The sequence below is a fragment of the Sorex araneus genome, chromosome X (assembly GCF_027595985.1).
Source record: "Sorex araneus isolate mSorAra2 chromosome X, mSorAra2.pri, whole genome shotgun sequence".
NCBI lineage: Eukaryota > Metazoa > Chordata > Mammalia > Eulipotyphla > Soricidae > Sorex > Sorex araneus.
The window spans coordinates 156007369-156031937 of NC_073313.1; the positions used below are offsets into that span (position 1 = coordinate 156007369).

The 24569-nt window shown below is 46.8% G+C and overlaps 1 protein-coding gene across 1 annotated transcript in view; it reads left to right on the forward strand.

Moving 5' to 3' along the window:
- The window catches only part of LOC129399989 (DNA polymerase delta subunit 3-like), a 47413-nt gene extending 30880 nt beyond the window's left edge, over nt 1-16533 (forward strand). The window contains 5 exon segments of the mRNA XM_055121999.1: nt 1947-2110; nt 3735-3843; nt 7318-7427; nt 9918-9996; nt 15626-16533. Of these exon segments, the coding sequence (XP_054977974.1) occupies nt 1947-2110; nt 3735-3843; nt 7318-7427; nt 9918-9996; nt 15626-15825 (662 nt within the window). The 3' untranslated portion in view covers nt 15826-16533.
- The last annotated feature ends 8036 nt before the right edge of the window (nt 16534-24569 follow it).

A 24569-nucleotide genomic window follows, 5' to 3' on the forward strand; every position in this document is an offset into this window, starting at 1 on the left:
AAAAAAGAAAGAGTTCAGAAAGATAATCCCATAGTATTTCCAAGGGTTTGTGACAAAAATAGAAAAACTTGGTCCTGGTTACCCAGTGAAGTGGTGCAGTTGTAACCAACTAGTAGAATGTCCTTCGAAAGAATCCTTATTCCATGAGGCAAATAGGAAATATTTGGAAGTTTCACCTCCTAATGATACTGTTATTACTTTTTTTTTTTTGCGGCGGGGGGGGGGGCGGGGGCTCGCATCTGGAAGTACCCTAGGTCTACTGCTCCCATCTCTGCACTTGGGGGTTGGTCCTGATGTTGCACATAGGATGGTTCAGTGCCAGAGGGCGACTCTGTACATGCAAAGCATGTACTCCAGCCCACCTCTCTGTCTCCCCGACCCCTAATGGTGGAACTTGATAGAAACTGCTAGTGAAAACTAATACTATGCAAAATGTGCTTAAGCCTTAAAGGCATACTTGCAACTTCAGACAACTAATTTTGGTGGGTAGTCGCTACCTGTTGGGCTTTCTGGGCATGTAGTTACTCTTCTTTGCAGTTGGGAGAAAGCTGAAGTACTGGTACTTGAACAGTAATGAAAGTGCAAGAGAGAGTGCCTGCCCAAGGGCCTGTGGGGTTCTCTTGGGTCTTCAAGAATGAAAACTAGAAGGATTGTACGTTACGCTTTTACCCATCTATTCTTTCACATAACACATTAGAAGGTGGTTATACTAAGTTGTGTGTAAAAGCCAAGACTATAGTGTCAGCCTTTTTATTGTTTCTACACTAGGTGGTTTCTTCGGTTGTTTGATGCCACGCAACCAGAGCTATTTACTGCAAAGCCTTCTGCTATTTATAGTTTTCTAAAAGTACTTTGTGATATTGTGTTGGATTTGGGGGAGAGGGAGTTTCTCCAGGTAGTGCTCAGGGGGCCCAGACGTCAGTCTGGTGAGACTTGGCCAGCCGGCTTGGATGGTCCGATGCTTGGGCCCAAGACTGCAGCACTGCTCAGACCCTCCAGGGCCCATGTGAGGACCAGGGAGTACACCTGCGTCCAGCGCATTTCAAAGCATGTGCCCTGACCCTATGCTGGCTTCCCTGCCCATTGTGACTGTTCTTGGGAAAAACTAGCAATGACTTTAGACAGCAGGAAGGCTCCTCTTCTGTAATTTCTCAGAGGCCAGGCCCATCCTGTTTGATTCTTTTAGTCTGCTGCATTGTAGTTCTATTTTTGTGTTTTCAGCTGGTATAGAAGAAGGAGTAAGGACTTTGAGGGATAAAACTGACTTAATTTCAAATTTTGACTATATTGTTACCTTGGGTAAGATGCTTAACTTCACGTACAGATCTCTCTTAACCCTTACGATAATCAGGCAAATATTACTCCAGTTTTCTTAGAGAAAAGGACGTTGAGGTAAAAGAACTTGCTCAGAGTAAGGACAGATTTGAACCAAACTTTCTCATTCTAGAAGAGTCTCTTAATTCTGTCATCAAGGTATCAGTGGGGTGGTAAGTATCCGGGCTTAAAGAAGCTAAACAGTATTAGAGAAAGAAAGTCAGAACTTGGTATAAACTTTCTCTTGTCACTCTTTAGTGTTGTAGATTCTTGGGAAACGTCTGTTCATCCCTCTGACTTTGGTTTCCTCACTTAGCACCTGAGGATGATGATCCCTCACAAAGTTGTTTTAGGTTTTTCCAAGCCCTGCTTTTACTATCACCAGACGCTGGGGGGTCTGATACAGTAAGGAATTAGCTGGAAGCAGAAAGAAAAACTTATGGCCAGCATGGTATTTTGAAAGAAGAAGTGTTCTTCGACTGGACCATGAGCCCTGTTGGGACAGGGACTGCTTTTTATGCCTTTCATCCCTTCTCCTGACATATTACCTGGCACTTGTTAGATTGTCACAGGAGTGATAGATTAATATTGTGCTATGAGGCTATATATCATCTGCTATACTTTACTTCTAGGTAAACTTAAAGTCAATTTGGATTCAGAACAAGCAGTGAAAGAAGAGAAAATAGCGGACCCACCTCCAGAGTCTGTCCCTGAACCAAAGCTGGCAGCCCCTGCAGGCCTGAAGAAACCCGGCCAAAAGGCAGAGCCTGTTTAGATGCTGCAGAAGGAAAAAAAAGGTAGGAAAATTTTGTCGCCTGTGGGGGAAGTGTGTCTCTGCTGGGGTTGAGCAGGTCTGTTTGGGCTTATTGACAGCAGGCAGTTCTCAGTTGAGTTCTAAATCCTCCTTAATGCCCTGGAGATAGAGCCCTGTAACCCAGACGCAAAGCCCACTCGCGTCTGCGCAGGCACAGCTGTGGAGTCAGCCAGTTGGAGGGGTTAGAGCCCATGGCCAGTTTGGAGGGGCCCTGGCGATACTAAAATGATTGTCTTTTCTCCTTTACTTGGTTTTAAATTTGTGGACATGGTATAAATGTGCCTGATTATACGTCTGTCTACTTTTCACCTCAAATTGCCAAGTGAGGGGGTTCCTGTTTCCTGTCAAATTTGAAAGAAAAAGTTCTTTGTTTTCTTTTTATATCAATGAGTTTATTTTTCAAGTGGTAAAATGTAATTAGAAAAGAAAATAAAAAGCACACAAGCTGTTAAAAATGGATCCAGGAATTTGAGACACTACCTCATAGTTGGTTGGAATTACTCTGTTGAAAGAAATTCTAAAGAACACTGTCAGCACTGATAGGCCCAGAAATACTTGGATTTTGTGGCAGCATTGGGGCTCCTCTTGTCAAAAACATTAACAGATGCAGACGTTTTAGAGGGTCCAGGCCCTGTTCAGTGGCCCTCGACTCCCAGAAACCTGTGATACGGTTGGATTTCAGCATCTCCACCCGTTGTTTGAGGTCATCAGCTTGCGGTTGATGGTCAAGGCCAGGAATGTGCTCAGTATATTATCACTGAATATCATCTTAACTGTATGTTTTCAGTATTTGCCCTTTACCAGATGGAAGAAATTCTTTTCTATTTGTAGTTTGCTACAAGGTGTTGAATTTTGACAGCTGCTTTTTCTGCAGTCGGTGAGCTGACCATATGGGGTTTCTGCTGATATAGTCAATTAAGTGATTGGTTTTCACATGACCAGCCTTGCGTTTTTAGAATAAACTTGTTTGTGATACGTTCTTTTTATATAATGCTGGATTTTATTAACAATGTAAGGATTTTTTTTTTTTGCCTTTATATTTATGAAGGCTGTAGAATTTTCTGGCACTATTTCAGTATCAAAGGTATGTGACTTCATAAAATTAGTTGGGAAGAGTTTCCTCTTTTCCAAAGGGGGTTGTATAGCAACAATTTTCATCTTAAAATTTTGATAAATTCAGACTGGAGGGAGAGCTCAAAGGACTGAGTGCATACTCTGCATGCGGGAAGTCCCCATTCTATTCCCTGCACCACATGGTCCCAACCACACAGCCAGGAATAACACCTGGGCACTATCAGGTGTGGCCCCAAAACTAACCCACCCAGCTAACACCCCAGCTTTTACCCATATCCCCCACAATAAAGAGTTCAGAAAGATAGTATCATAATATTTACAAGAGTTTGTTATAAAACTAGAAAAACTTTGATTCACTTCACCCAATGAAATGCCTGGTTGTTGCCAATGAGCAGAGAATCCTTCCGAGAAGCCTTATGGTCCACAGAGACTCTTTTGTCCACTAGAACTAAGACTATGAGTGATAGTAGTGTAGAGTAGAATTCTTACAGTTCCGTTTGTGTACATGGTCACATTATTCCTGTCTGGCCACAGGGGGAAGCGAATGGAGTTATCTGATGCTGAGAAGAAGGAAGCTGAAAACATGAAGAAAAAGAGGAGAAGAATCAAACTTCCTGAGGCGGACAGCAGTGAAGATGAAGGTAGGCATTTCCTCAGTATGGCGTGACTCACTCAGTTGAGATGGCCGTGGCAACGGAATTTATTTCTCACCATTTCAGAGTCTGAGAATTCCGGACTTGATGCAGCAGGCTCTGACTCAGTTTCTGAGGAGAGGTCTCTTCCTGGTTTACTTTTTCTTGCTTTAGTCTCACGTGGCAGCGAAATTGTCTCTCTCCTATCTTTTCTGAAGGTCCAAATCTCATGCATGAGTAATCTGCTCTTAGGACGTAATTAACTCCCCCAAAGCCCTGCTTCTAAGCGTCATGGTATTTGGGATTAGGACATTAGTATAGGAATTTGGGGTAAATATATCAGATGTCAGTTCTTTCTATGATGATGCTCAAGGAGCTAAAATGTGATTTATTATGGGCCAGGGCAATTCTAGTAATCTTAGCATTGGGGGTTATAGAACACCTATTTCTGTTTAAAAGCTATTCCTGGCTTTTCACTCAAACCATAATTTTCTCATGATTTGCCAGAATAACAAACACGAAAGAAAACTAAGTATACTTATTATTAGAGACCTTTTCTTTAAAAATAAATAAAATGGAAACATTCCTTTGGTTACTTTCATATGAATCTTTTAAAATGGGTAATATTGTGGTAAGGTTCTATCTACATAAGTAAGATGCTAAGATAGGCATTCCATAGTGTCTTTGTTAATAGGAAATGGCATCGTAGTTTGATGCCACTATAAGTTGTGAGTTCTGCTGTCAGGAAAGAAAGCAGAGGAATAGAAAAATCCTCACATGGAAAATGAATATGCCTTTAAAAAGATGCCAGATCTTCTTAGAGCCCAGATCTTTTCCCTAATTGTAGAAAGTAAAACAGTGAGGCGTCAGCAAGATAGCAAGTGGCTGAGACACTCACTTTGCACATGGCCAATCCAGTGCCTCATTTGGTCCCCTGAACACCACCTGGAGTAAGCCCTCAGCACTGTTGGATTTGGTCCCAAAACAAAGACAAGCAGAAAATAGAGAAGAGACTAAAGAAAAGATACTCAGATTGAACTGCTATTATACCAAGTGAATTCTGTCTTGGAAAGTCTATTTTGAGAAAAACAGCTGGAGAAAGTTATCTTTTTATCATCAGTTCTCGGTGACTTCATGACCCAGTTGGGGCAAGGGAGAAGGTGGAGGGGACTCTGGTCGGAAGGAATTCAGCAGCACAGAAAGGTGTGTAAACGAAAGTGAACCCACAGCACAAGAGATCAATGACTCATAAACGCAATCAGACCCCAAAAAGGAACCTCCTAAACAGTCGAAGGATGTTTAGGTTGGAGCTTACAGAGTTACAGAAAGTGCTATAAGAACTATAAGAAAATGCTATATGAAGTAACAGGGGCCTCTCCCAAAATAGGCTTCAGCTCAACTGTACATTTAGCTGAAAAATTATATTTACCTAGAGTTTAAGTGCAAAAGAAATAAAAAGACTTAAGAAATTGTGCAAGGAAGTTGACACTCCTCTGGGGAATTAGACCCTCCAAGTCCTTCTCAGATGCTATTTTTTCAACCTCTGCTGTCTGGTGAGAGGTGCTCTGCCCGCCAGAGCAAAGATCATTGTCTGGGGTCATTTGGAATGGGGTGGGACATTTTGAACATCCATACAAGAAAGCTGGTGTATGCATGTTCCATGTCATTTATCAAAATGCTTTGACCAAGACTATCAAAATGAAGATTCCTAAGTGTGTGGATGAAACAACATCAAAGAAAATTCTGACTGGTTAAGAGTTGAGGAATCTATTCAGATCCCAGGAAGGTATTGAATTAATGAATAATATATGCTAATTTGAACAGTCTTCTGTATTTCCAACCAGGAAAAGATTGGAGAAGATTATGGACAAATATTTGAATCTTTCAATGTATTAGCTAATATATTGAAAAAGCCAGCACTGTAGCTTAGTGATAGAGCAGTTGAGTTGCCTGTGTGAGACCCTGGCTTTGATCCCCAACACTGCATGCATGTGCACACACACAGGATTTGGTCCCCAACACACACAGGCATACACACAAGTTAGTTGGACTAACTGGAGTCTTTAATATTAATGAAGGAGCCAACTCTTAAGTCAAGGAATTAGTGTGGTTGATTGGGTCCTCATTACATAATTCTGAAATAGTCTGTACTTCTGGTTCTTATTCCACAAAAATAATACCCATGGGTGATTAGAAATATGAGTGGGATTATTTCGTTTGGTGAGGAGAAGAAATGTGATAGAGGTGGATAGCCTTTAATAACAGATGATAAAGAGCGGGGGCTGAGTTTTGTTCCCCCCTCTGGCAGAGATAACTTTTGGCTAAGTTGCTCTCCAGTGCTTTGACGAGCACTTTCTCTGATGGTTAAGTAATAGGTCAGCTCGGAATTTTCACCTCTCTCCTGGGCCTCATACTGAGACCGCACTGTCTGGAACTTCAGAAAGATGGAACCCTTGTGGTAGAGCTCTCTTCGGGAAGACCCTGTCCTTAGCAGCGGTCCTTTGTCCTGTTCTCATTGTTGTTTTAGCCAAGGGGCAGTCAGTTAGAAATTGTTCCTGGTGACTGCAGCTTCTTAAACACATCTTAGTTGTGAGAGTTGTTATGGTGATCATTGTTTCAGATAGGCTTTTACCCCAGCCTCCCAAGTTTATGCTGCTAACATCAGCCGACAAGTTTCCATCCAACCAGCGTCTCAGGTGATTACAAATAATCTTCAGATCATGGTCACGGAAGAGTGGCAGGGGCCTGGTGTAATTTGAGGATTATCTCCACTTACTGCTCTTAAGAGAAAATGTCTGTTCCTGAATGGTAAAAGCAGCCAGGGATAATTTGAATGGTGAGGCTGAGGAGTCAGACTGACTTGGGTTTAAACCAGGAATGGGGAACCTTTTCCTGCCAAGGGCCATTTGGATATTTATAACATCATTTGTGGGTCCTGCACGGCAGGCAGACAGGCCACAGGCAGCTGACACGTGTCTGTCCCATTGTGTTCCAGGCCCAGAACCCGTTCTCTCGTGGGCCTCTGCAACCGAGCATTCCCCGTCGCTGCTTCAGTAGCAAGCTCTGTGACCTTGACAAGTTCGCTCACCTCTGTTTTCTCAATCTAGTATGATTTTTGTCTCCTAAGGTTGTGAGGGTATAGGAAAATAATAGAAATGAAATGCATCACCTAGGGTTGTTGGTTAGTGGATATTTTATAAAACTACTTCATACCTTGACTTACCTGTAATATAAAATTTAGCTAAGAAGTTCTCTTAGGGTGTATTCCAACTCGAAGACTTCTTGATTTTCTGGTTTTCTGAGTATAAAACTTATGTTTTTTGTAATAATATTTCTGTTTTATGTAGTAATGCTTGATATATGTCAGTAGAAGTAAGTGCAGTGTCCTTGTTCGTCACAGATTGTCCTTTGCTCGCTGTGGACGTTCACAGAGCAAGTGGAGGCTTCGTAGTTTTCTTACCTCAGCCTGTTTCGTTCTTTCAGTCATCCCAGACTCTCCTCGGCCTTATGAAGCTGAGTCACCATCCCCACCTCCAGCGTCTCCACCTCCGGAACCAGCGCGGAAGGCTGAGCCAGAGGCTCCTGCCATTAAGGTACAGCTTGATTGGCACGCTTGTTTCAGCCACAGACCTGAAACTCTTGTGTTCAGCTTGCTTCCTGTCTGCTTTCCAGATGCCAGTAGGTGGCTCTTGTCTCCCTCTGCTCTCCGTAGGCCAGAGAAAGCAGCCGTTCCCACGCCTCACCTGAAGTGAGATTGTGGCTGTAACGCGTGTTCTTGGGAAAGTTGAAGAGATGGATCTTGGGAGCAGGGTGTTTGTTTGGTTTGGTTTGGTATGCCTCCGGAGTCAGGGGCGCTATCAGAACTGTACAAAATGAGATCTCCCCATTTGAGAGCAAAGTTTGTGAAATTGCAGAACAACTGAAAGCAGTTGTTTCTTGGAGCCCTACTGGAAGCGCGCTAGGTCGAAACAGCTGGCAGCCAAGGGGGAAATCTAGTTTTGAATGGCCTTCAGCTCCATCTCGCCTCCATCTCCTAGTGCAGATGATGAAGAATGAGAAAAAGTGCTAGTTCTTCTCCCCGCCTTGATCATTTTCCAGAATTCATTGTATTAAGACTGTCATTCGGATGTTGCACTGGTTTTCTCTTTCTTTGGAGAGAAAACTGTGATTAACTCATGTTGGTGCCCAGAAATGGGTATTTCAGTGAATACCTACTGGAGCGAAACAAAAGGGGTGCAATGTTGGCCTGTCAGTCTGAAGGGACCTGTGTCTGTAATGAGGCGTGTGCCCCAGAACCTTCGCTCCCCTCACAGCCGCTGTGCCCTCCCTTCAGCCCTTCCATTGGGAGTCTGTTACATCTTTCTCCACGGCATCCTCGTGCTGTTGTCCTTTAACCGTGGTGCCTATAGCTCCTGGCAGGCCGGTTGGCGGACAGCTGGTCAGTAGGCTGCTGTTTCCCGGAAACAGTGAAACGCCAGGCCTGCACAGACAGCGACAGTGTGGTAGGACTGCTTCCCCAGCAGGCAGCTTTTTATTTATTTATTTATTTATTTATCTATTTATTTATTTATTTATTTATTTATTTTATTGAATCACCAAGTGGAGGGTTACATAGTTCTCAGGATTATGTTAGTTATACAATACTCAGACACCCTTCCCTTCACCAGTGCCCATCTTCCATCACCAACCCCCCAGTATATCTGCCGCCCCCTCCCACCTCCCCAGTCCCCACCCTTGTACGTGATAAGTTTCACTTCGTTTACGCTTTATCTCGATTACATTCCATGTTTCAACACACAACTCACTACCGTTGCTGGGGTTTCCCCCCAAAAAGAAAAAGACAGTCCTATTGCCAAGGAAGCATTTGATAGTTCTCCATTGCTAAGAATATAGAGATATTACTTTTCTTTTTCCCCCTTGCCCCGCGCCACCGAGTTCATGCCTGTTTAGTAATCGCCACGCTGTCTGACAAAGGGAAAAAAACCAAAGAGGATGGTTATTTCCCGTCATCAGCCAACGTGGGGCTCTGGCTTAGTCTAGATAGTCTAGTAGAGTGTCTGCAAGCAGTTTCTGGAACCAAAGGTCTTGCGCTGGTATCGGCTCCGGCTCGAGATTCCACCAGCGTCCCGCTGTTCCATGTACATAATTTTTCCCCTTATATCCCATTCCCACGCCACCAGGTCTGTTTGCTTAATGGACATCACACTATGTTTGACACCACGCCGCGTTTCTTCCCGAGAAAGAAGGATATTTCTTCTCAGCCGGCGTGGGGATATAGCTTAGTTCAGTCTAGAGAGATGGCTACCACTTTGATTACCTTCAATATTTCAGCAAAAGACTTAACTATTCTTGTTAGGATCTCCCACAAAAGTCCGACCCATTAAGAAGGAACCATTACATATTGCTGATACTAAGATGACATTAGGTCACCGGCCTCGCGGTTTTGGGTTTCTGTATAAAGTCCAGGGAAAGTACAACCAGAAATAACATCACTACAAACTTTTACCCTTTTATGGTGCTCATAAGATGAAGAAACCTAGAGAGAGGTTCGGCGTCTCCATTTTGCAGTCAGAAAGCCGTGGACCCTGCGCTGTGCTCAGGAGGAAGGGATTGAGAGAGAGAGGTTAAAAGAATTGGGGAATCCCCGGTTTCCACTCTCGCAGCCCACCATGGGGTCTCCGATCCCGTGCCGGAATTAGTTCAGTGGGCTGCTTGGAGTCCAAGGGTCTCCGATCCCGTGCCGGAATTAGTTCAGTGGGCTGCTTGGAGTCCAAGGGCGCGCTTTTGGGTTCTTCCATCCTGCTCAATCCACAGCACGGCCCAAAGGCAGCAGGCAGCTTTTATCACAGCGGAATACTGAAGGGTGATGGTTCTGGATCAGAAATCTCTTTTGTGGAGGGGTGGGGGAGCCACATACCTTACAGTGCTCGGGGCTTACTCCTGGCTCTGTGCTCATTGTGGGGCTCCAGGGACAGAGGTGCTGCATCGGTGTAAGCAAGGCAAGCACTTACCTGCTTTGTTATTGCTCTGGCCCCTCATTACTTTTCTCTCCAGCTTAATGTTGCATATTCTGATTTTTCCAGAGCTCGAGTGGAGAAAGCAGAAGAAAACGAAGGCGGGTGCTGAAATCTAAAACCTTTGTGGACGAGGAAGGCTGCATAGGTGAAAAAAGTTGGGGCTGTAAATCCAGTCATTAGCGCAGTGAGGCAGCCAGACCTGAAGCAGTGTGACTTAAACTGTAAATGCTCATGACTCGCCCAGGCCATGCCCTGCTGCTGTCTTGTCACTCACACTTTGGTTCTTGTGGGGTTTTTTTTTTTCCATTTTATTTAAACACCGTGGTTTACCAAGTATAACTAAGTATAACTGCCCCCCCCCCAAAATTTGATTTACAAAAAAAAAAAAAAAAAAAAACATGACACATTTGTTAAAGGCATTCAGCATTCCAACACCAATCCCACCGCGAAGTTACCTTCCCCCCACATTGTCCCCATTTTCTTAGACACCACCACCCACTTAGTAGGCCTGCCTCTTAGCAGGCCCAAAATATTTTAGTTTTTATTAATTGTTACAACTAAGTGGCTAATGGAATTCTCAAAAATTACTTCAGTAAAAGAATATTTGTAAAAATTGTTGTATCTCATCGTGGGCACACTGAGGGTTTACTAAGCTGTTTTTGCTAGTTGAGCCTCTACTAATAATTTTGTTTGTTGAGCTTAGCTGACTTCTCTGTTACTTTCCCATCTAAGTTGTTGTGCTTCTGCTGGGATGTCGGTATTGTAGAGTCTGGAGATGCCTCCTAGCTGCAAGCACAGGCACACACCCCAGAAACCCCAGAACACTGAACTGGGCAGTGAGCTTACGTGGCGGCTGTTGCGGGCTGAGTGACCCACACTTTGAATAACGAGATACAGTGGGTCCTCGAACAACGTCATTCCTTCAGTGACCTTTTGTCAGAAGAGAAGGGAACAAAAAACCCAGGTCCAGCCAACATTGAACAATTCAGTGTTACTCAGGGATGTTTCCATGTATGGCATTTGCTCAGTTGGTTTCTAAGGACCCACTGCTGTTCAGTAAGCACTGGCTTTATAGAGAACACTGCAACTGGAGTGAGGACCCCTGGGTTCTTACTGGCACCCGGTCAATAAAAATAAATGTTGAGTATTTCCAGTACAGGGCATGTCAGTTTCTGGGGGGAGGCAAAATAAAAGATTCGTTTTGTCTTCATGTCGGGTTGCTGAAGACTGGGTCAGCAGTGGAAAGAAGCTCCCACAGATTAGTGGACCCTGAGGTGCAGTCCTTGGCCTTTGTTCTCCAGAGATAGTCCCGATCTGAAACTCTGCCTTTAGGTTTCCTACTTGTAAGCCTTGTTAGGTAGAACTTGGGTTTTGAGACACTGGCCAATCCTTTCGTCATGTTTCAGCTTGTTCCATCCTTCCCATATTTGAGCCAGCCTGTCGTGGGGCCTTTGGGTAGAGATCTTGCATACTGATGGGATACTCAGGTCCTTGCACTATAGTTTTGTGTATGCAGAGAACTGTGGGTTTGGGCCCTTGGTTGGAGAGCCCAGAATCATCCTTTCTCCCTTCCTGTGGTACCTGTCACAACTCAGAAATACTCGGCGCTTATCCTTTCCTGATTCACATTTTTACCTTCAAAAGCTAGATGCGCCTGAAGAGTCCCCTTTTCCTCAGCACTGAGGCCGTCAGACTAGTGAAGACATCTCGTCAGCTTTGTGGCCCATCCTCTTCCCCACCTCTCAGTCTTCTGAAAGGGCCTTTGTCCTCATGACTGTAGCACAATTGGGGAATAGCATTCCATACATGTGGAAAGTCTGCACTCTTAGTGCCAAACTTCTTCCAAACTATGAGTCTAGGACTGGGTTCATGTGGTCTTGTTTTGAGGCTTCCAGTAGTGCATTTTTTAAGCCTCTTGGTTCGTTGGTGTTTGCTGTTGAGTTCTTATTTTTCCTTTTAAACATTTAAACTTAAGAGGGCAAAGCATGAGTGCCAGTTTTTCCCTCCTATCCCAAAGGAAAAGTGGCAAATACATCTTTATGAGAGTTCACTGGGAACTTTTGGCTAATTACCTATGCTTTGTTCAAAACACAGTACAAGTTTTGGCCAGGTGTGGGCTGTGAACTTTTTGCACGCCTGTCTCCAGACAACACTATTAAAAGTCTTGGAGACAACAATGAAACTCTGCTCACATACCACTTTTTTTCTTGTTTTAAGGTTTTTTTAATCCAAGCTCACCCTGATGAATCTTGGCTCCTATTAGCAACTGTAGAGTTCTGCTTTCTCTCTGCTCAGGGGTTCCAAGCCTACCAGCTCAGGGCGATGGCTCTTGATGCCACAGAGTTGTTCTGTGGGTTTAGAAAGCTGATCTCGGGGACTGAGCCATAATACAGCAGGTAGGACACTTGCCTTGCATGCAGCCAGCCTGAGTTTAATCCCCAGCATACCATATGATCCCCAAGTGCCACCGGACCAGGAGTAATTCCTGAGTCCAGAGCCTGGAATGGCCCCTGCGTATTGCTGGGAGTGACCCAAAACCAAAAAAATAAGAAGAAGCAACTGATATTTTCAGTTATGGGAGTTTTCTGCAGGAATTGTGGGGTTGGGCCCCATTGATGAGGATTTCTAGACAAAATGAATTTCTAATTGCAAAATAGTTGAACAACGAATTTAAACATTCGCCTGCACCTTTGTGCTTTTTGTTTTTTAATGGCAGCCCAGAAAAGTGGCATTTTCAGCTAAAATAAAGGTCCTATACTTGGGCATGACAGTGGGGAAGAGGTGTGGACGGGGCTTTGGGCCATGCCTAATGGTTCTCAGGTGCTACTCCCTGCTCGGTGCATAGGGGACCGTGGTGATACCGGATACTGGGGGATGGAACTGAGATTGGCCACGTGCAGTGTAAGCACCTAACCTCCATTCTGCCTCTCCAGTCAGAAAGGCCTTGTTTTTATTTTGTTGTTGGAGGGTGGGATCCCATGCAGTGCTCAGAAGGCTGTTGGGGACCCCCCTGGCGACTCTTAGCCCAGGCAGTTAGGGGAACCAGCCACTTTGAGCTAACTGGGCAGGGCACTTGTTGAATGCAAGGTACCTGTGGTACCCGAGCCATGTGCCTCCTGGGCCCACCCAGCTGTTCTGTGGGGAGCATATGGACAGGAGTCAGACCCGGGTTGGGTGTGCCGAGCAGGCACCCACACCACCATCTCCCTGCTCCAACGTCGGTATTTGTAGGCTGAACTCTGCTTTGTCTTATAGTATGAAGTTACTGCAGCTTTGCATGTAGATGCGGTCTCAGAGCACACCAGGTGTGCAGCCCATGGAATTTTGTTGGTGCTCCCCTAACTGGTTTTTCATTCCCCCAAGCAAGACATTGCATAAGATTCGCACTAAGACAGCCAGTGGTTTTACTAATAAGTAATGAAATAATGAGCTAATCAATGCTGGAGTTTAATGTCAGAGACTTGGTGCCATTTGGCTACAGATGATGTAGCTTGTGAAGGCCTTGGTGGTATCTTCATGGAGTAGGGACTATTAGTTAATAGCAAGTTATTTTTTCTATATCTGTCGTGGTGCTGTAGGTTTCTTTAATTTGAAACATTGAGTAAATTACATCATTTTGTTTCTGTAATCTAGTGATATTATGCGTTTTAAGTTTATTTGAGATGGATGGAGGGACGGATAGTAATTATGGATTGGGGTTATAATTATTGGACTAGTGGGTATGCTATGAAAATTCTTTAAATATCTTAGAATAATATTTTTCGAACTTTGCTGAGCATGGGAATTTCCTGAGGATCTAAAGTTCGAATTTAGTGGCCTGGATAGGACTTAAGATTTTTCGTGTTTTGTTTTGATTTACAATGCCAGGGATTGAACTCTGTGCTTTACACGTGCAGGACAGTTTCTGTACCACTGGGCCATCCTCCACTCACCATCTTCCCCTTCCTCTCCCCCCACCCCCGCCAATATTTTTGTCTTTAATATGCTCAGAGGAGATTCTCGTATTTCTGCTCTGGAGCTCCCAGGAGTCTGACTGAGGATGAGGCCTTCGAGAACACACTGATTTATGTTTGAAGCTTGACTCTTTTTCAGCTGGCAAGAGTCGGCAAATCCAATTCTAGAGTCTTGGAAGTAATGGCAGATCATCAGAACTCGGCGGTGCCCCCCCCCACTGTTAATTGTACTTTTTTTTTTTTTTTTTTTTTTTTTTTTTGCTTTCTGGGTCACACCTGGCTCTGCACTCAGGAATTACCCCTGGTGGTGCTCAGGGGACCGAATGGGATGCTGGGAAACGAATCCAGGTCGGCCATGTGCAATGCAAACCGCCCTACCCGCTGTGCTATCGCTCCAGCCCCAGTTGTGCATCTTGAATAGGATGAGTAGATAAGGTGGGGGAAGGCTCCCTGCTTACCCCCAGCTGACCTCAAGGTTAATCCATGGTGAAGAGATTGCAGGACATGCCAGAGAGATTTTCAGGGTGGGATCGAGAGAGCATGGCCCTGAGGACGTGTTCAGAAAACCTTTTCTCTGTTCATCCCATACCTGCTGGATCTAAAGTTCTGGAAAAGGGAACTGTTCTGTAACAAGCCGTGCAGTTGATTTGAGTGGCAAACTGGGTGCTAGAGTAAGTATATTTTGTATTACAGAGCATTTCCCTAGACCAGCTTAAAAGTTAATGATCAGGGACTAGAGTGATAGCATAGTGAGTAGGGTGTTGCGCACGGCCGACCCAGGTTCGAGTCCCAGCATTCCATATGGTCCCCTGAGCATCGCCAGGAGTAATTCCTGAGTGCAGAGCCAAGAGTGACCCCTGTGCATCGCCGGGTGTGACCCAAAAAGCCAAAAAAAAAAAAGTTAATGATCAATCCTTAAGAGCTTTAACCTGCTGCCATTCTTTAATGGGGAAAAGTATCCCTTTCTCTCAATGATGCATATTCTGTTCCTTGGTTCCACAAAGAAGAGTCTTTTCTTTTAGTTTCCCCAGCACTTGCTGCAGTCAGGGAGGCTGAGAAAGAGCTCTCCTTGCTTTTGTGGCTGCTGTACTCTCCCAAGCCACAGGAAGGTGGCATTGTGCTCTTGTGGTTGCCGTGGGCAGCCCTGAGCTTTTGATCGTCGCTGCGGCAGCACTGCCCACTGGCACTCCCTGGAAGCTGGTCCGGTCCTTCTTCCCACTGCGGGACAGGGCAGTGGGGAGGTATTTGGAGAAGGTTATCAACAGAAGAGGCAAAACTTATTCTTCTGGCTGTAGGGAGTAAGAATATGGGTAGCTTTCTCATTTTATCCTTGTCCTTTCAGTTTTCTATGAGTTTCTGGCATCTGATAAGGATTTTCTTGAAGTGGTTTTCTTCAGTGTATAGACTACAAAATCTTGGGTCACAGAATTAGTGGTCACTCAAAACCAGTAAGTCTGTGTCTTTGGGACGTGGCAGACCATGGGGGACTTTGGGGTGGAGCTGGCTAAGAAGGTCCCTGGCAGTAAGCTGGGCCAGGAGCTGGCAGGACGGCAGAGATTCCAACCAGGACTGTGGGTCGGGGAGGTGAGGCTGGAGCCAGTAAGAGTGAGGAGGTGGCAGGATATACATGAGATCAGTTAAGGGTGTGCAGCAGTGCAGCACATCACAGTGGGGACTGGGGGTAAAGGCTCAGGGGGTGTCCGACCCCGCCTCTGAAGGCTGCCACACCTCTATTCTGGGGGTTGGAAGGGATGCGGGTGAACATGGCCTCTCATGGCAGCAACAGGATTCATTCATGTCCCACGTTTCTCTTCGTCACAGTGACTGAGAAAGTCTACGAGAGTGAATCCTGCACAGACAGTGAAGAGGAGCTGAAGACAAAGACCGGCCCTGTGCACAGGCCCCTCGCCCTGGCTGTGAAGAAAGAGCCCAAAGAGGAACAAAGAGGACCCAAGAAAGGGACTGGGGCTCTGGGCAAAGTCAACAGACAAGCGCCCATCACCGGCTTCTTCCAGAAGTGAGCTGCCACCTCTGAGCGCTGGCGCTCGCTTACTGTGTAAGTTCATTCAGCGCCGCACCTCGCCCAGGGCAGGACTGTTCTTTCCTCCCAGGAGGTTCCGCTTGCTTCTGGTTGGTAGCCAAAAGGAAGCCCTCTGGAAGCGAGAGGCAGAGAATATTTAAAAACTATGTCCCTTCTGGTGACATTTTCAAGCACAATCATTCACCTGTCCAGGAGAACTTCTGAACATGAATCAGAGCAAGTTTCATAAAGGTCCCTGAAGCCGTGGTGACAAATGCACTGGCCTCGCTCACCCTGTTGTGTCCTGGTGCACTTGTGGCTCAGGAAATGGTCCTTGTTGCTGTGTATTCTGGGACGTGTATGCATCTGTTACCCCCGAGTTTCCCTGATGTGTTGACTACTCCCCGCCACACCAGCTGACGCTCTTCACTTTGAAGTATTCTCAGTCCTGCTTCCACTAAAGGCGGAGACAGCAGCCTCCCTGGAGAGTGCTCGGCCCTGACTGCAGACCAGCACACCCCTGTGGCTAGGGAGAGCCTCAGGCCGAGCACAGGTAGAAATGGACCGAGGCATTCAGCTCCCCAGAAACCGTTCGATGGTGCCGAGACGCATCCTGATGTTGGCCAAGGCATGCTCTGCCCTTTGGTTTTTCTGTCCTCTCCTCTCCTCTCCCTTGCTCTGGACAATGAAATAAAGGTGAAAAAGAGAATCTTTCCTCTGTGCCTGACTATTCCTTCCTGGGTCCAGCTGTCAGTCAAGTTTCCTCTGAAGGAAACTGGGTGTTCAGAAGCCGCCCTTCTCCAGGTGGGGCTCAAGGAAATCAGCGCAGATAATCTCCTCTGGACCTGAGTCTCCCAGCCTGAAAGTCAGGCTCCCTAGGAGGGAGGGAGAAACGGAGTTGGTGCGGTGTCTACACAGCAAACCAGGCGTTCTCGTTGTTGCAGATGGGGAAACCACCTGTCCCACAGTTGGCCGGTCAGCGCTCCCTTCTGTTTGGACAGCGCACGCCCAGCTCCCGGGTGCTGGGCGGCACCTCCCACACGGCCTGCTTTGGTCCTGAGTGAAGTCAGGACCGTGACCAGCCGTGGATTCGTCTGCACGTCTTAGCTCCCAGCATCCAGTGACTCCCCGCCCAGCCGTGCCGGGGCTTGGTTCAGAGCAGAGGGAGGGCCAGAGAGAGAGCTTAATGGGCTGCGCACTTGCTTTGCATGCAGGAGGTCCCCATCCCATCTCTGACATCTTGGTCCCTGGAGCACTAAATACGGAATAGCCCTTGAGCACCATAAGATGTGCCCCCCACCTAAAAAAATAAAAGAGCGGTGCTGGCATTACATTCAAGGACTTGAGCAAGCAGAGGCTTGCTCTAACAAAGCATGGAAAGGTTGACTTGTCCCCGACCCTTTATTTTTTCAAATGTTCATGGATGGAGAAGGGAATGGAAAGCCTGAACTTAAACTTTATTTAAAAAAAATTTTTTTTAAACCAGTGGGGGGGGGGGTTCAGGGGCGGAGCGATAGTAAAACGGGTAGGGCGTTTGCCTTGCATGTGGGCGACCCAGGTTCAATCCCCGACATCCCATATGGTCCCCCAAGCACTGCCAGGAGTAATTCCTGAGTGCAGAGCCAGGAGTAACCCCTGAGCATCGCTGGGTGTGACCCACAAAACAAAAAACCTCGGATTCCTTTCAAGTGGTTGTTTTGACATTATCTCTAATCATTTTTGTAATTTTAAGGTAAAAGCATCACCTTTTTATTTTGGGGCCACACCTGACTGTGCTCAGGGCTTAGTCCTGGCAGGCGGGAGGGCCATAAAGGTAGCACCTTGCTCACTACACTATCTCTCCCATCCTTAACTCAGTCTTTAAAAAAATTTTTTTTTTTTTAATTTGGGATCTCCTGTTGGGATCTCCTGGAAACGTGAACTTGGGAAAAGGTGATGATGGTTGTGGTGCCGCCCCCTGGAAAGTGGAAACAGCTGCCGTGATCCTGGTAAGCCTTGGCTCTTGCCTTTGCCTTTGAGTACAAACTCAACCCTGTTACCCAGGGGTGTCGGGCAGTCTGAGGCCTGGTCGCCTGGTCTTTTTTTTTGCATTTTGGGTCACACCCAGCGATGCTCAGGGGTTACTCCTGGCTCTGCACTCAGGAATTACTCCTGGCAGTGCCTGGGGAACCATATATGGTGCCGGGGATTGAACTGGGTGCTGGGATCAAACCCGGATCCACCGCGTGCAAGGCAAATGCCCTACCCGCTGTGCTGTGGCTCCGACCCCAAGAGGGCTGGTCTTAAAGCAGTGCTTCACCTGGAATGCCCGAAGTGCCCTTGGACGGCATAGCAGCCGCGACGTGTCCAGTGTTCAAAACTGCACGGGGCTGGTTTTCCATTGAGCTTGCAGCTCAGCCTGAGATGCCGAGGGGTTCACTGCCTTTGTCTTTTCTTCAGGGACATCTTGATTCCGTCGCTCTCCTTTCATAGAACCATTAACATCGAGTCCTGCCCTTGTTCCCTCGACTAGTTTGCCTTTCCTCACCAGCAGGCGCGTCTCCAAGCCACAGGTCCTTTATCAGGATGGAGCACAGACACTTTTCTCTGTGCTGTGAAGACTGAGGTGCAGTTAGCAGCGTGAGCTCGGCATGCAGTGCCTTCATGCGGCTCATGGAAGATGTGACCCGCTCCCTGCTTCCCGGGGGTCCTCCAGGACACTCCAGCTGTCAGTTGGATCGAGAAGGGAAGATCATAATCCTGCTGAGAAGGTCTAGAGGGTAGATGTTTTCCAGCTCTTTTCCTCTTGAAAGTGAGTTTTGTGAGTCGCTGTTTCCTTTGTAAGCCTTTGCAGGTACCTCAGCATGGCGTGCCGTGGAAGCTGGGAAATACAAATCCCAGCACTGACCGGGCCCTCACAGGCCAGTCAGATGCTATGCCTGGGAGAGCACAGTGACACATGCCTGGGGGACCCTCCACAGAGGAGGGTGACTTGGGGAACGTCTCTCTGGAGAGCAGAGAGACAAAGCAATCTTAGTGAGAATACACGAGTAAGATTTCCAAGCCGAGGACTAGAAAGGCTCTTCCGGAGGGGCAGTACTTGGGCGGTGGGGGAAATGGGCTATAGGATTTGGGACTAGGAAGATGTTGAGAAATGAAGGTCGTCCTAAGGCGTTTGGGTTTATTTGAAGGCTCCAAGGGCCACTGGAGAGTGGAAAGAGGAGGAACCTGAGGAGTTGATTCTGTGGCAGGAGAATCACTGCAGATTCACCGCAGCTGGCCTGGCCTCTCGTCCCTCGGTCCACGAAGCGTTTCTCTCAGGCCACATACGTTGGGCCTCAGCGCCAGTGGGTTAAAGCGAAAGTTCTAGCGGGATTAGGAGGAAATGTCAAGCTGCACACAGGCTGCTGCGTGCTGGCAGCCAGCACAGACAACGGCGGCCGCTCCCCGGGTCTCCTCAAACAGGGCTGATTTCTTTCACAGAAACACTCTAGGTTTTTAAAAAGGGGTTTCTAAAGCCATTTGTTCTTCTGACCCTCACAGACATGAGCCTCCAATCGCCTCCCGGGAAAAAAAACGCTGAGGGAGGAGAGTGAGGGAGGGGAAGAGGCCTATTCCTTTTCTATCTTTGTTTTTCTAAGAAGACATTAGTTATGACACGGGAGAGTGCTGGAGAGAAGGGCCATATAAGGAAACCAAATAGTTTCTTCAGGACACGCGTAGAAAGAGTGCATAATAATGCATTTGCCAGAAACGTACTCTGTGTCAAGACTCGTTTTGGTAAACTTGTCTCCTAGCCTGGGTTCCGGAATCTCGGTATGCGGTCATGCAGCTTTCTACCACCACAGACCGTTCTGGCGCTGCCTCCGCTGCTGGTGAGGGGGCAGCATTGCTCTCTGAGTTATTGCCCCGGCGGCTCTGTCAGTTAGCCCATGCTGTCACCGCGCCCTCACTGAGGGCACATTGTACCCAAATGACTGCATTTGGGACTGGCCACTCCCTGCTACATGACACTTCTCACCACTTGTATCTGTGTCCAGTTTTTTCAGTGTGTGCTTAAGTGCGGGCCACCCACGGAATGCCACCCAGGCTCTGTAGCCAGAGAAACTTGGGAAGAGTTTTGATCCAAACCCACCTCAACTCTAGAGTTCCCCGCCTCTTTCAAAGCCTAAATGTTGTCTGGCTCCCACTCGCCTCGCTGTTCTTGCCAGACTTATTCTTAAGGCTTTTCCACCTTGGCTTCTTGGGCTTCTAGTCCGCATCCTTCCCAATCCCCTCTCCCCCCATTTTATTTTAGGACTCAAGTTCTTCGCGGTTAATCCTCCTTTAACTTCTTTGGGTCTTTTAGGCTTTCTCAACATTCTTATGTCATTCTTTTACCGGACTGCTGTTGAAGAATGGAAAAACCATGCTGTTTAGTATCTGCTCTGGATCATTTATATCCAAAGTGTCAGCAGTTGTTGAATGCTAGTTATGTTCAGGCTGGGGAAAGATCCTTTAGGGGTTACAAGAGCTCAGCAATTACTGTTGGGGAGCGACAGGACCCACGAAAACACCTCACCTCGAGTCAGGACACACTAAAGCACCTCACCTCGTAGTCAAGATGGTGCTTACACTAGTGGTAGACAAGGACCTGGCTTCCAAAAAGAACTGGAATATAATGGATAAAATCATGCAGAGAGTACAAGACTTAAGATAAAAGGCCAAGAAAGACTCATTAACTTGAGGGGTTTTAGCTGTTCCAACATCACTCAGAGCACACACACTATTTGTACAGTGACCACAGTGAAATGAGTCCTTCAATGACTTCTTTCTGTCCCAACTCCCCTTCAGAAGGAGTATTGTCAAGAAGGCAAGCTGGTAGGAGAGATTGCGCTCAGAGGCTACTTAAAAGGCTGTCTACGGGGTCAGCGGCCATTCAGTCTAGCTTTGCACACAGTTGGCCTTTTGACCCACTGGGGGATGCTGTGATGGAAATGAGGATTGGAGGGGCCGAGGGCTCTGGATTCACAGCTGTGGCCTTGGGGCAGTTCTGTGCAAAATGAAGTTGACAGTGAGCTGCCACCTGCCTTCAAATGGATGTTTTTAAGCTCTTCTTCCACCACATATGGCAAGAGTGAATTGACTCAAACTACTAGCGAGCATTTCTGAGTCCCTGTCATATGCTCAGCCCTGTGCCAAGTATGTAGAGGTACAGTTGACCTTGAACAATATGGACTGGAAGTATGTGGTCCACACAGATGTGGATTTTTTTCCCAGTAAATACTGCATACTATTCTGAAGAAAAATATATATTATTTTGCAGTTTTAAGAGCGTGAAACCAGGCCTCCTGCATACAAAGCCTGTGCCCAACCTTTGAGCTATCTCTGGCCCCCGTTCCTTATATTTTAATAACACTTTTTTTTATTTCAATAATATATACTACATGTAATATAGGAAACATGGATTAAATAAATACGCTATTGGTATGGCAGACAGATAGCAGGCTATGAGTCACAAGCTACTAGTTTAGTCTGGGGAGAGTCTTCAAAATTGTACATGAATTTTCAACACATGGCAACAGGTGCCCTTCACCTTCATGCTAGTCAAAGGTCAGCCATATCAAAGCAATTCTATGATCCAGGTTCTTTTGTTCCCATTTTACACATGAGAAAACCGAGGTAGAGAGTAACTCATTCCAGGTCACAGAGAACAGGTAGCAGAGCCAGGGTGTAACCCTTCAGCACTGTAGTTGTTCTGCATGGCCTACAGTGTTTGCATGGTGACGGTGCCAGGGATCAGCCAGCGCCCCACACTCGAGGAGCAGCTCTCTAATCCCAGCCCTCCTGCAGCCTTTACTACCATGCCAGACTTCTCTGGGCTGTTTTAGTTCACTAATTTCTACCACCCAGCAAGCAATGATTGTTGTTCATTTTTGTAAGTGAAAGTCCAGCGAATTTTCCAAAATCCAGAGGGTCAAAGTGGAAGGCAACTTCAGATTGATACAGTTCAACTGCCCATTGGATGCTCGGGTGCTGGCTTCAGCATCCCTGCCAAGCAGTCTTGGATCTATAGGAGATTCAGCTGTACTCGGTGCTTCCTGAGTTGCAAAGTTAGGTGAGTAGACCAATAAGTGTTAAGAATTGATGGGTTAGGGGCCAGAGTGATAGTACAGTGGGTAGGGCTGATTTGGATTGGATACCAACATCCCATATGGTCCCCCAAGTACCTCCAGGAGTAATTCCTGAGCATTCCTGGGTGTAGCCCAGACACTCCCCCCCCCAAAAAAAAATGATGGGCTAGGACATGAGAGTTTAAAGTATATAGGTAAGGTACTTGCCTTGATGTGGCCATATGGGTTAGGGTTTGATGCACAGTATTGCATATGGTGCCTTAGCACAGTTGGAGTAAGCCCCAAACATCGCCCAGGTGTGGCCCAAAAAACAAAATTTAAAAAGAGAAGACGCCCTGTTCTTGGCCTTGACTTTGGCTAAACCTTTGTGAGAAAACCAAGAGGAAATTCTGACGGAATTGCCACTGTAGGTTCCGAGGGAGGAGAGAGACCCCAAGCACATGGTACTCTCTGTGAGGCGGCTCGTCAAGGCAGGGTGCCAGTGTGAACATCCAAACTGTTCCTAACAGGTGTGGAGATTACACAGGCAGCATCATCAGGGGAGCACATCACTCTTGGAATCAGATGTGCCAGGAGCAAAACCATTTTCCTCCCACGGTATCTCGTCCTCCTCTGGGTACAGAATGTACGTGCTCCCACGGCAGTGTGGCCCCAGGTCAGTCTGGGGAAATCTGGGTTTTCTCACTGCATTAGGGAAGAAGTTCTTAAGGCCTCTGGTGAGTGCTTTGCCAAATTGGAAAGTCAAGGGCAACCCAGGACTGCACACTGATGGGAAGGCTCAGGTGTGAGAGAAAAGCAGGACCCTGAGAGACGAGCGGTTTCACTGAGGGTTTTAGCGGTTTTCACTGAGGTGGCTTTAGTGGATTGAGGTCATCTGAGTAGATAGGGAGGTCTTTTTAAAAAAAAATTATTTTTTAAATTTTTGGCCAAATTGGGTGGTGCTAAGGACTTACTCCTGTCTCTGTGCTCAGGGGTCACGGTAGTGCTGGGGGACTGGGATTCAAACCAAGGTCTGCCGTTGTGCAAGGCAGGAGACTTACCTCCCGTGCCATCTCTCCGGCACCACAGAGGTCTTTTCTGATAGTCTAGACTTTCCACTGTAAGCAGTAGGAAGCCACTAGGGAATTTTCCCATTTCAAATTGATAAGGTTTGAAAATTCACCCTTTGTGGCCTGATGAATCCCCCCATTGAAGCAGGTTCTCAGTGAAGCCCGATGTCACTTGCATCTCGGCAAGCTGGGTTTTGTTCGGACTTGGGCAAGGGACTCCTTTGATTTCCCTCAGAAGCCCAGGACAAAAGAGAATTAAAAGTGCCTTCAAGTGTGGAGGGATTAGCTTTCCTCTGGGGTCATCTCATGCTGAGAGATCCTCTGGCTCTTGCCTGAGCCATGGTCTGAGCTGAACCATGGAGATGGGATTGGTTCCACGGTTCCACAGAGGACCCATGTGGGCCGTTCTCTGACGCACGAGCTCACTCTGATTTAGACCGGAACTGACTGCATCTCCCTGGAATTTTGGGAGCCAGAATGACCCATAGTCTCAGACAGTCAATGAAAATCATCCCAAATCCTAGTTATCAACCCTCTAGCCCATGCCAGGTACTTCCATGTACTTCATGTCACTTAATTTTAACCTTTTCACAAGGCATCTGCCATCACTTCATCCATTTGGAACCCGGATGTTAGGGAGGCTGCTCAGGAACTGCACAGTAGGGTTGGGCTTTGAGGGCATGAGTGCCCTGTCAGCCTTCATCCCTTTTGCTTGTTTTGTTCGGGGGTGGGGGCTACATGCAGCTGTGCCCAGTGATCACACCTGGCATGCTTGGGGACCATATGCAATGCTGTGCATTAAATCCAGGTGGGCTGTGTGTAAAACACAAAAATAAAAAGAAAGGCGCAGGCGGCGAGGCAGGCGAAGGAACGGACGGAGGCCAAACTGGTTGCTCAATCGGTTTATTTCATTCTCTCTCCCTCTGCCTCTCTCCCGGCTCTCGGTCTCTCTCTCAATCTGTGGATCTGGCCCTCGTGGATCTGCCCCATGGATCTGGCCCCCCAACCCACTTTTACAGCCTAGTTAAATCTCCCCAGCATGAGGGGGTTGGGGCATACACATAGGTGTGGTCAGCAATAGGGTAAGGTTCTTTTCCCTCAGGGGATGCTTCTCCTAGGACTTAATTCTCTTTCAGCAGGAGGATCCACCCAAGGACGGAGTCCCATGAATGTGTTTCTCTTCTCCTCAGCCAGCAAACATATAAGAATTCATAATATTAATCATTTTGTATGGACACAATAAGAGATGCATTAAAGCTTATAGAATTGCTCTCCTGGGGCCATCTCAATCTCAGACTACAGTGCTCAGGCCAGATCAGTCTTTCCTATCCCTGGCAGGGTCCCAGTCTCATAATTACTATTGGATCATGACAGCATTTGTCTATGATCAAGCTCTTAACTTATAGTTAAGAATTAGGCACTCTGGCCAGGCCCATCTCGATGCCAGGGTAACACATAACTCACCGCTTGCCCTGGATCCTTCCCGTCCCATGTTGGGGACCCTACTTTGGGGTGCTAGGAACTGAGGGCAACTGAGGCTTAAGTGGAGAAAGCAGATGCCCGGGAGGGAATAATATTCGAGGCCAATTAAGTCCCAAGTTACA